This window comes from Hibiscus syriacus, unplaced genomic scaffold (genome assembly GCF_006381635.1).
Source record: "Hibiscus syriacus cultivar Baekdansim isolate YM2019G1 unplaced genomic scaffold, ASM638163v2 tig00111402_pilon, whole genome shotgun sequence".
Classification (NCBI taxonomy): domain Eukaryota; kingdom Viridiplantae; phylum Streptophyta; class Magnoliopsida; order Malvales; family Malvaceae; genus Hibiscus; species Hibiscus syriacus.
The window spans coordinates 3,309,139-3,322,216 of NW_024063082.1; the positions used below are offsets into that span (position 1 = coordinate 3,309,139).

The window sequence follows — 13,078 nt, forward strand, 5'->3', positions numbered from 1 at the left end:
TTGAGCTTACTTTTAAAGTTTTCAAGTTCGAGTCGAGCTCAGCAATACTCGAGTTCGACTTGACTCGTTTAACAAACGACGTTTGGTTTAATTTTTTAAAAAAAAAACAAAATTTTCGGTTTTTTTCGGTTTTCAGCCGGTCTGGTTCGAACGGTTCAGTGGTTTTGGCCGGTTCACTAGTAGCAGTTCAACCGGTTTAAATTGAACCGGACTAGACAACGATTCCCGGTTGAACCGGTCGGTCCGATTCGATTTTTAAAACAGAGATAATTAGTGTAACTGTTATAATTACGAATATTGATAAATGATTAATCATTGTTAACTGTTATATTAAAGATAATAGAATTAGAAATAAAATTAAAATGATTCCACCCTATTTTTTTATCATGTTTATTTTTTTAATTATCATATTTATTTGTCTATGTGTACGTTTAGGTTCAAGGTTACGTAAGTATGTTCATTAGCAAATATGCAAGATTATAAATTGAGAAAGAATAAATATTTCTCATAATATATTTGTTTCGATAAAAATAAACTAAATATAAAAATAAATAAAATTTTCATAAATATACATTTAAATCATCGTAAATTGTGTGAAACTATGAAACTTTCATTTTGTCTTGTGTTTGGAAAATTTTATAATAGGTAAACATATAGCCGAATCATTAATAACAGTGGACCATTTTTAACGGTTAAATTATGATTAATAAATTTTAATAATAATTATAATAATTAATTGACTATTTAAATTACAGGATACGGTTAATCGATCTTGAACACTCGTAATAAAAAGGACAGGCATCTTTGACCACGCCGCCTAGGAAATGCAAGTTGCTAGTGGGCTTAGCATGAACGTCGTGGAGTAACAATCTGTCAATTTTCATTAAATTGAAGGAGGGTCGATTTTTGACAAAATGCTAATTAAAATCTCCCTCAATTTTCAACGTAAAATTTCGGGGTTCATGCACACTCAACACACGCATTTAAGAAGGATGGGTCATTCTATCCAATTCCAATATAATATAATATAATATAATATAATACAATACAATATAATATAATATAATATAATATAATATAATATAATATAATATAATATAATATAATATAATATAATATAATATAATATAATATAATATAATATAATATAATATAATATAATACAAATTTCATTTCGTTTTCCTGCTTAACCTTTTCGATAATAATATTTAAATCCAACTTAAAACAAATTTGGATACAATTTATATATATGATTTCTACATATTTTCATAATAACTTATATAAATTTTAAAAGAGAAAAAAACCTCAGTGACAAAAAATGCCTTAAAATATACGAATTTAACCAATTTTTTTTTGGATTTACCAAAATGACCAACAAATTCGCAACGCGAATTCCAATTTCGCAACGCGAATTCCAATTTCGCAACCTAGTTTCCAATTTCGCAACGCGAATATATAAATCGCATTACGATTTATATATTCGTGTTGCGATTTTCCAAATTCGCAACGCGATAGTCAAATTCTCAACGCGATAGTCAAATTCGCAACTGAATTTCTAATTCGCAACGTGAATTTAATTTCGCAACAGGTTTTAGTTTCGCAACACAAATGTTTTGGGTATATAACAACGCAGCAGCAACAACTCATAACCTAAATCCCTAAATCGCAACTCATTCCATCTTCATCTATCACTCTCTCCGGCGATATCCGTTCCTATATCCAACGACATCCTTCCCCATCTCTATTTTTTTACATAATTTTATTTCTATATAATTTTTAATGATTTCTCTCCCAAATTATCAACTATCAACTTAATAAAGGTATGTTTTTCTCTAAGTTAGTGATGATATCTAGTTTATAGCTCGTTTGTTTAGTAAATTAATTTACAATTTTTAGAATGAAATCATCTAATGTTGATCATGTTTGGATAGATTTGTATTTTGGAGGGTCATGGGAGAGTGTTCATGGTGTTTTACAATATGTTCCTTTACCCATGAATCTTCAACTAAAACTGTCATTAAAAAAGTTAACTTATGAAACTCTAATGTTACGTGTGGCAAAGAAATTGAATTTAGAGCTTCTAAGTGGATTTAGGCTATCTTATCTGAGAAAAGGTAAAGTTTATTTGTTAACCGACAATGAAGATGTTGAACGATTCATTGCTTACATTAGTGTTTCGTAAGAATATGATATTACATTATATGTTGTTGAACCTAGAAGTAGTGAAGCTGGGTCAGTAGCGGGTAGTAATCAACTAAGTTCTTCAACCCAAAATTTAATGGTTCCACCACAATTTCATCACCAAGCAAATTTTGTTTCACCACATTTCTAATACCAAACACAATCTCAAAACCCACAACCTTTTATTCGTATCAAGAAAGATAATTGTATTGATAATTGTTTCACCACCTTTGTTTCAACAACATATAATGTAAATTTTGAAACAAAACAATTTTGTTTCACCAAAAAATATGCCACAACCTTTGTTTCACCACGAGATGGTGTTGGGTGGTTTTCTGGCTGAGTTAATGTTTTTGAATGGAAGGGTATATCGGGGGCATGAAATTATGACTGACATGAATGCTCGGTTCAAGATTAGTATCTCATATTCTCAAGCTTGGAGAGCCAAATGTTATGCCTTGGAATTGTTGAGGGGGTCGCCAGCAGCATCGTTTGCCCAACCGCCGGCTTATTGTCACAATTTAAAGCTGAAAAATCCTGGGTCGGTAACTCATATCAAAACAGATAAAGATGGACGCTTTGAGTTGCTGTTTATCGCCATTGGTGCTGCGGTTAGTAAATAATTATAATTTTGTTGACTCATTTTTGTTAGTTGCATGCATTTCACATTTAAATGATTATATTTATTGTGTATATGATTTTGTAGATTCGTTCGTTTATTACTTGTATGCGCCCAGTTATTATAGTTGATGGAGCACATTTGAAAGGTCGATACCTTGGAGTAAACTTTTTAGCAGTAGCCATGGATGCTAACAATGGGATACTGCCAATAGCTTACGGGGTTGGCAAATCTAAAACCTCTGATTCATAGACATGGTTTATGGGGCATCTTAGGGATTGCATAGGTCCTATTAACAATCTGACAATCATATCCGACAGGGCAAACTCAATTGACAACACTGTTAGAAGGTTTTCTCATATGCTTTTCATGGACTTTGTGGTGTTCATTTGTACAGAAATCTAAAATCAAGGTCTGCTGGTATAAAAAATCATAAATTGACATACTGGAAGGCTGTAAAAGCTTATCAGGAAGTGGATTTTAATAAGCATATAAATTGTTAAAGACGTGTTTTGCCTCAATGTGCTCAAAAACTAGAAGATGTCGGGTTTGAAAGATGGTCAAGAGTACATCAACTTGGAGCAAGATATGGTTTCATGACGTCTAATAGTGCAGAATCAATCAACGCTCTAAGTCGTCATTCCCGAAAATTACCCATTACTATGTTAATGGAGTTTTTTCGAGCCTCTATTAAACAGTGGTACTACAAGAAAAGAAACCATGCAGGTATTATTTCTTTAAATTCGTAACTTATCATATATTTTACTAAGTATTATTTATTTAAATTTACAAGAACATTGGAACGTCGTGTTACACCGTGGACTGAAAAAAATAACGAAACGTGTTGTGAAGTCAACGTCTTGGAGATGAACCATGTTCAAACACTTTATTTGAAGTATTGGATAATAATTTAAATGGGCTTGTCGATCTAAATGCAAAGACGTATAGTTGTAAGAAATGACAAACATCTGGTTATCCGTGTGGCCATGTTATAAAAGTTGCTCTTCATCTAAACCAAGATGATTCAAGCGCATACGCTATGGATTGCTACACTACAGAAGTATATCGACAAACTTATGCCGAGATTGTCTACCCATGTCCACATCCTTCTGAGTGAGACATACCAGATGACTTACAAACAGTTTTGCCACCAGTCATGGGTAGCAGGCTACCTGGCCGACCAAAAAATCACGATCGTATACCGTCTAAGGGTGAAGAGAAGAGGATATCGACATGTAGTCAGTGCAAGGAGAGTGGTCATACAAGGTTGACCTGTGGATCACCAGTGCCATCACAATCATCTTTTCCTCTACCAAAAAATGGATCATCAGCAAAATCCAAAGCTCATATGGTGTCAAGCAAAAGGAAATCAAAATCGCAATCAAAATCAAAATCTCAATCACAACCGGCTTCACCTTTTGGGATTTATTAACTTAGGTGATTTTAAAATGCAAAAGTTATATTATGTGTATTTTATGTGTGAATGCATACATTTTCAGTTAGACATTCATTAGTAACTTGAGTTTGAACATTGATATGATCTGTTCAGTTGTTATCATGTTGGGATTTTCTCTTGTGTTTGATTGCTTGGATAGTTGTTCTCTTGCTTCTTCAAGTGTCCTTAGCTTGTATTTATAGCTTCGAATGTGTTTGATGTTGTATATACCTTGATGTTATATGTTGCGATCAACGCGAAAGTCAAATTCGCAACGCGAAATAAGCGTTGCGAAATTGACTTTTGCGTTGCAAATTTGACTATCGCAACGCTTATTTCGCGTTGCGAATTTACCTTAAACATGTCTTTTTTTTACCTTCAACATAATTCAGATTGAAAATTAAACAACAAATCAATTAAACATTGTTGTGGGTACATTATTTGAACATTGTTATGGATACTTTATTTGGAAAAATAATGTTCCGGACTTCGTTAGAAATAATCCTTTTTCATCGAATTAATTTCATTTTTGTGGGTACATTATTTGAACATTGTTATGTATAAATTTGTTGTGTATGTATGTTTTGGTTTGATTATATTGTATGTATATTTTCATTCAGATGAGATGGGCTGTGTATAACAAAACAATCTATCTCTTCCATGTGAGTACTTTATTCCAACCATGTGACAAGTGTGACAACCCCATCAACTCACAACTCAGCTTTGAACTCAATCAATATTATCTTTTAGCTTGATGGTTCATAAAGCATGTTACTTGAACAGTATGAATCAATTATGCAATTTCCATGTTCAATTTAACACTGCATTTTAAATTCATTTCATATGTAATTGAAGTTTGAATTTAAATTTCAATTTGAGTTTGAGTTTGAATTTCAATATAAATTTTGGCTCCACTATAAATATTAGCCCAAGCCAATATGAATGTTATCATTGATTATTCCTAATTTCCATTGTTTTTTTTCAACTTTAAACGCGAGGGAAATCCCAACCATCGTATTTTTTGGTCAACTTTAAAGCGTTAGAAACGTTTCGGGCATATGATCTGGGTGGTATACGATAAATGCAACAAATGGCAACTAAAATCATAAGTCCGAAATGCTTCTGAGTACCATCCAAATCATAAGTCCGAAATGCTTCCGATGCTCATCAAAATCCAAAGCTCATATGGTGCCAAGCAAAAGGAAATCAAAATCCAAATCTCATATGGTGCCAAGCAAAAGGAAATCAAAATCTACAACTTGAGTTTGAACATTGATATGATCTGTTCAGTTGTTATCATGTTGGGATTTTCTCGTGTTTGATTGCTTGGATAGTTGTTCTCTTGTTTATTCAAGTGTCCTTAGCTTGTATTTATAACTTGGAATGTGTTTGATGTTGTATATACCTTGATGTTGTATGTTGCGATCAACGCGAAAGTCAAATTTGCAACGCGAAATAAGCGTTGTGATAGTCAAATTCGCAACGCGAAAGTCAAATTCACAAACCGAAAATCGCATTGCGAATTTGACTTTCGCATTGCGAATTTGACTTTCACGTTGCGAATTTGACGATCGCAACGCTTATTTCGCGTTGAGAATTTGACTTTCGTGTTGCGAATTTGTACATTCAACAGGTCTATTTTGCCTTCAAACATAATGCAGATTGATTTTTTTAGAAACAACAAATCAACTTTTACAAATCAATTAAACAAGCAAAAAAATAATTCTTATTTACAAATCAAATTAAACAAATCAACTTTTACAAATCAATTAATCAAAAAATAAATCTTATTTCCTCATCAATTGTAACAAATCAACTTTCAATGTAAAATTCAATTAAACAAAGAAAAAAAGTGTACCACAGACTATTGTTTATGCACAAATACATTTCACGCAGCTCACTTCAGGATTAACCTGCAGAAACCAAACATTTGCTCAAACAACACTTTCTATACATCTAAAACCAACAAACAACAAATTACTGAATTCTACGTACTTAACCAAATATTTTCAAACCAATTAAAGAGTATATATGCTAACAACACTTGCTCAAACTTACCAATTGTTTATATACAACTTTCAGTACGCGGATGCAGGTAGGCAGCGTCTCGAATATATCGATCTTGCCATATAATGCCGAAACCACAAGCCTACTGCAGCTCTATCTCTATCTGTGGGAGGTAGATATTGTATACTTCATATTGTCAAACGTTCCAAGCACAAGCATACGAGAGGACCACAATCCCCTCTGGCTCCCTGCGTTTATTGTGGCGCAGTCTCTCTCTGATCATTGTAATTTTGAATTTCTTTGGCTTCTTGTTTCTAGATTTTGTCCAATAATCAATCGCATTCAAGAATTTAGCCAAATGATCGCTCCATCTCTTTGTAATAATATCTCTCAAATCAGACAATGGTATGTAATTCAACATGTTGTCATATACCACTGTCTTCAGGGATGGGAGCTGAAGCTCTACGAGAAGCCAATGACGTTTTTCCAAAACAGGGATAAACACCTGCAATCATAAATAATTACGCACATCAAATAAAATTTATGAAAACCTTTAAAATATTCAAAAAAATAAATACTAACCTTATCGACCTCCCACCACGCAGGATAAAGTTTAGCTTTTCCATTAGTCAACTTATATGAAGCATCTCTCTGATCCTTCAAGTGAGTTGCGTGAAAAGACGTCGGCATAATAGTCCATCGAATACCTCTTTTCTTCAATTTCCTTATTATTAGAAGACGTGACACCCATGCATCAATATGTTGTTTTATAAAAAAATAAATATATTAGTGAATTTATTAATAATTTAAAAAAAATTAATCAAAATGCAATATAAGAAGAATATAATACTTACCCCCCCTTCGAGGTAGCCATTATCTTCAACCCCTAATAAAATACCCCACCAAAACCGATCAAGAAATAAATGAATAGCATCGTCGATTTGGCATAGGTCAGAATAACACCCCTTGCTCCGCTCATGTAGATAAAAATCAACTACGGTCTTAGCCCAAAGGTATTATCCGTAATTGTGTCTGGTAGTGTTTCCATCTCCTGCTGAGGAATGGTATTGGCCGGTAACTCACACGAAAGCCAACACGCATCCATCATATCGGGCACGATAGGTGGTTTATCAATATGTCGACATATGATGCCAAATGAATCGGGCTCTTGAACGGTGGGCGGGACCACTTGAACGATGACAGTGGTCTCTTGAACGGTGGGAGGGGCTTCTTCGATGATGATAGGGGCCTCTTGAACGATAGGAGGCGCCTCTTGAATGATGATAGGTGCATAGGGCTTATTCTTACGGAGTCTTGGCACTAGTGGGGTGAACGGAGACGTAATGGCATGTGCACGATGTCTGATGCGTGAACCCCGTCGTGCAAGAAAAACCCGACATAAAGCATCTACCTTAACGAGCCACTGAAAATAAATTAATATATAAATCAGTAAATAAATAAATAATGTCGAAAAAAAGTTATTTGCATTTTTAGTATAGTATTAAACAAATTTACCTCATTGCGTAGAGTATTAACCTCATTCTGCAATAATGAAACAATCTCGTGTAGAGCGGCAACCTCATCACGTAAGGTAGATACCTCACCGCGTAGCGCACCATTGTCATCGCGTAAAAAATCCACCTCACCACGTAAAGATCGAACCTCATCACTCCATGCACCATTATCTTCACATAAAGTACCGACCTCATGACGCAAAGCACCGACCTCATCACGTAATTCCCCTAACTCATCCCGTGGAGGTGGAGAACAGGGAGATGGAGATAGAAAGAGCCTCTTTATCGGTCGCCTATCATGAGGTGATGGTGGAGAAGAGGCTCGATGATGTGATGGAATAGGTGATGGTGGAGGTGGAGAAGAGGCTCAACCAGGTGATGGCTCCGGGTGTCGAGCTATAGAATCGGCCCGATGGGGTGATGGCTCTCGAAGTGGGGGTGCTCATCATTTGTCCCATCAAAAAACCGCTTACTAGCTTGCCACCAATCAGTGGCAAGCTCAGTATCTGAGAGTGTCAGCCTCTGTAATGGGTTGTTGGCCTCCTAACAATATAAAAGCTCAAACAAAGTTAAACGTGTACTAGTAATAACTTGTTTATATATGGTAGTATTTGTGTGTTAACTTACATCATTAATCGTCGTATATGGAGTAAGTCTTCCCAATCCAACATGTGTTTCCTCTTCCAGTAATAGCCCCTAGGAATATCATTTGATCTTTTTATCGCATATGTCCGCATGCTGGGGAAAGCCTCAAATATCCAAATCTACAAACAATATAATACACAAACATTAGTAATTGTTAAATAATTAATTATAATTTTAAAAACATTATATAGAAATTCTTACCTTAAAGGGCCAAGTAAAGCATGTCAAAGTGTATTTAGAACCATCGCCCCACAAACTTTTTCGGTCCTCGAAGGCAGACGACAACTTCTTCCAGGTAGCTTTCCATATATATGAACCCCACGAAAATATGTTCCATGTATTTAGGTCCTCTACCAATAATATTAGGTCCTTGGAGATTGGTTGTCTGTCATCTTTGCCTAAAAAGCCGGCATGCAAAAGTAGTAAATGGCATACTCGGATAACATCAAGGTCATCCATCCGAGTAAAACCATCTTTATCAAATAATCTCTTCAAGTCGTCGACATGTATACTCGGCTTCGACTTTGCCAGCTCAGGAAAAACCCGATATAACCATAATGGGCGGGCGATATGACTAGTGTACCGACTTACATCATCGTGTCTGAAGCGTAGACCGGTGATTAAGTAAAACTCCTCCCGCCCAAAACAAGTATACACCGGTGCCGGAGGAAAATGAAACCATATCTCTTCATCACCACGTTGTACCCCCTCTCGGGTTGATCGTTAGTCATGGACTGAAGAAACAAATGTGTCAACATAGCATCTCCACCCGGATGTTGTACTTTCAACCATGGCCTGAAGCAAGTATCCTCAAACAATTTTCTTTGTAGAGGTGTAAGCGTCGACGCAATTTTAGTGGCTATGCTTAATTTATTCCTTAAGGTCAATTGAGCCGAAAAAAATTCTACAAAAACAATAAACATACCAAGTTAGATATACCAAAAACTACAAATTATACACTACAAACAAACATGATATTAAACAGTGAAAACAAAGCAAATATGTTTCAAACTAGCACGGTATTCACCCAAGTCATTATTCCATCATAGTTCACAAAATGCATCAGATAGCATTCCAGAAGTAAGCGCTTATATAAACATTTAAAAGGACAACATATAGGTTTAGTGCAGGTTCAAAGACAACATAAAGAGTAGTAGTTTATTCTTCAAACTTAAATTAGCAACACTATAAAGTTAGTATTTGTCTTTATTTTTTGGTTGAAGAAATACAATTCATTTAAGTTTCAATTTGGCGAATAAAAGAAGTTTCTGAAACTTAAATTCGCAATGCGATTTTAGTTTCGCATTACGAATTTCATTTCGCGTTGCGATTTAGGGTTTCTTCAACAAAAAGATAAAACAAAAAGACAAAACAAAGACAAATACTAACTTCACAGGGTTAAAGACTAAACAGTTTAGCAGTATTGGCAGTAACCGAATGAATTTAGCAATCTCAGTGAAATAGTTAATCTAATAATAATACAAAAATTTCAAAATAAAAATAAGAGATTAAAAAAAACTAACCCTCGGTGGTTGATTTTTCATTTCTGACCGTGAATGGTTGTGAGGGTTGATCTGAGAGATGGAGATAGACGAATTTCGTCGGAAATGGGGGCGGATGTCGCCGTAGAGAGTGAGAGATGGAGATGAGATTGAGTTGTGCTTTAGGGTTTTAGGTTAGAGATGATTTGCGATAATATTGTTTACATTTGTGTTGCGAAATTAATATTGTGTTTCGCGTAAAAACATTTGACTTTCGCGTTGCGAATTTGACTTTCGCGTTGAGAATTTGACTATCGCGTTGCGAATTTGGAATATCGCAACGTGAATTTGGAAAATCGCAACACGAATTTGGAAAATCGCAATGTGATTTACATATTCGCGTTGCGAAATTGGAAACTGAGTTGCGAAATTGGAATTCGCGTTGCGAATTTGAGATCGCGTTGCGAATTTGTTGGTCATTATGGCAAATCCAAAAAAAGTTGGTTAAATTCGTATATTATAAGGCATTTTTGGTCACTGAGGTTATTTTCTCATTTTAAAATTTTATAAAATATGACTGAATTGATAATTAAAAGGTTTATATAATAAACTGATCAGGAATTTGGTGATAATCAAATGAATTCCGAAGTGAAATATTGTGTAATAAATAGTGCATAAAAAATTATAATATCAGCAATTATTTCCAAAAGGTTGCACAGAATTTAAACTGATTTATATATGATAGTAAGTTGTAAAAACCCTAATGTGTGCATCCAAAACAAGAGAAAGACAAAAAACCAAACTTGACTTTTCACTCTTTCAATATGTTTTGACAACATTGAGATGTTGTACCATACTCAGATTCATTATCTGTATCTTCCATAGCCACTATACATGATGTGTGGTACCTTAGCTATTAGTGCCCCAAGTGGGTAAAGGGCCCTTAGCCATTGATGAAATCATCAAGCCGACGTCACGTTTCTTGAAAACTTTCTTTTTGACCCGGCCGCCATGGCGTTGTCCCATCTGCTCCCAATAATGTTTGTTTGAAAACCCTAGAATTTGCATTCATATATTTTTACCCCATTTTCCTCCTCATGTGTCCCATATATATACTACATGTACATCCCCTGAGCCCTTTAAATGTTGAAGAAATTCACAACTGATCAATTTTCCATACATGGATTCTTCATATTTCCAATACCCATACTCTCAATTCTCTCCCCAATCATCTTCTTCCTTGGTTTCTCAAGAAACATTCAGCCAATCCCTTCCTTTCAATGAAAACGACTCTGAGGAGATGCTTCTCCTGGGAGTTCTAAACCAAGCAGCCCCTGAAAGCTATCAACGGAGCCCTAGAGGCAACGAAGTGAGCTCGAAAGCGATCAACGAAGAGAAAATTTCGTATAGAGGAGTTCGAAAGAGGCCATGGGGGAAATACGCAGCTGAAATAAGGGATTCGACGAGGAAAGGTGCGAGGGTTTGGCTAGGAACCTTTGATACCGGCGAGGCTGCTGCTTTAGCCTACGATCGAGCTGCATTGGCGATGCGAGGTTCCATGGCTATACTTAATTTCCCCATGGACAAAGTGTATCGATCACTCGAAGAAATGAACTATGGATTCGAAGAAGGGTGTTCGCCAGTTTTGGCAATGAAGAAAAGGCACTCCTTGAAGAACAAAAGAGGGGTGGTGAAGAAGGTAAAGAAAGAAAATAGGGTGGTTTTTGAGGATTTAGGAGCTGATTACTTGGAACAACTTCTTACTATATCTGATAAGCCTTACTCTTTTTGGTAATTTGGGTTTCTGAAATCAATTATCATTGTTTTATTGTAGTATCTGTACAGATGGAAGTTTAATCCAAGAACAAATAAAGAAATTGTAAAATAATGCATGCTGAGATTCAACTCTAATTCTTCTACCCACTATCATTTCAATAGAGGGAGGACTGATATTAGTGTAGTGAAAATCTAATCTTTCAAGTGTCAAAAAAAATATCCAATCATTTACCTCAATATGTTTTGTTTTCCATTATAGTGATATTAGTAACAAAAACCATATCAATATATTGATATCTCATTTTTCCTCTCCCTAGGTAAGAATTATTTGGCAATATTTTTATCCGATTCAAATTATTAATGTTGTCATTTTGCTAAAAAAATCATCAATATTATCATTAAATTCCTAAACTATATTCTTTAATTGATGAAAATAGGTGTTGATCATCATGGTACTAACATGACAATTATTGTAATAACGTGACAATCCATGATGATGCAGTAGTAACATGTGAATTATGACATGATAATAGAGTTTAATTATATATTTTTTTTAAAAATTGAGAGCTTAATTTTTTAAAAAAAAATAAATAGCTATTTAATATTTAAATAAAAAATAATATTGCTAAAATAGTTCAAATAAAAAAATTCAATATCATTATTAAATATCTTTAATATTTTTTCTATATCAATATTACAACAAAAATGACCTACTAAATTTCTTTGATTTAAAAAGGATAAAAATTTACCTGCACTAAAATAACATTCAAATAATATTGTTTTGAATCTTAAATTTGTTTCTAGTTCCAATTTTAGATCTAAATGTCTTTATTGCTCAAAATTTGTCTTTACCGGTATTTTTTGGGGGTTAATTGGTTAATTTATTATTCATAAGAGAGAGAAGCTTGTTTTTTACATATTAAAAAATTGTTTCATCTCCTTGCTATTTATATATTAAAAAAAAAATTTCTCTTAAACAAGTGTCGTTTTAAAATGTTAGGATCTGACTGATGAAGGATTAAAGTTTGTGGGACAAAGAATTTTATGTGCCAACTTGACCAAGCTGATACTGATATTTTTCTTATTGTTATTTTTGTTATCGGATCCATTAAAATGGAACTCTGATATCCATAACATATATTGTCAGTTCTTGTTCCATCATAAATGTTATTTATTCAAATTTTAAAGTCGTTGTTAAAATTTGAATTTAATAAAACCCTTCTCATAGATTACTTAATTGAACAGGGCTAAGCTCTTCAAAGCATGGTGATAAACATTGCTTCAAATTTTGAGCAGCGTCGTGAAATGTTCTTTGGGTGAGTTGGGTGGATAATTGTAAACATGTGTTGGCTGTTGGATGCCTATATTTTGTGCTTTCTATGTGGTACTTTTTTAACGAGGCTCACAGTAAATTTTGTTA

At 34.3% G+C, this 13,078-nt stretch overlaps 1 protein-coding gene across 1 annotated transcript; it reads left to right on the forward strand.

Annotated features, from left to right (window-relative positions):
- Positions 1–11,043: 11,043 nt before the first annotated feature.
- LOC120161713 (ethylene-responsive transcription factor 1B-like) lies at positions 11,044–11,724 on the forward strand. The gene has a single exon (XM_039171923.1). It carries the CDS (start codon positions 11,063–11,065, stop codon positions 11,675–11,677), a length of 615 nt encoding a protein of 204 aa, XP_039027854.1. The 5' UTR covers positions 11,044–11,062; the 3' UTR covers positions 11,678–11,724.
- Positions 11,725–13,078: the final 1,354 nt, after the last annotated feature.

Excerpts from the sequence above, each read along its gene's own strand:
- LOC120161713 (XM_039171923.1), top strand. The coding sequence starts at position 11,063 with ATGGATTCTTCATATTTCCAATACCCATACTCTCAATTCTCTCCCCAA.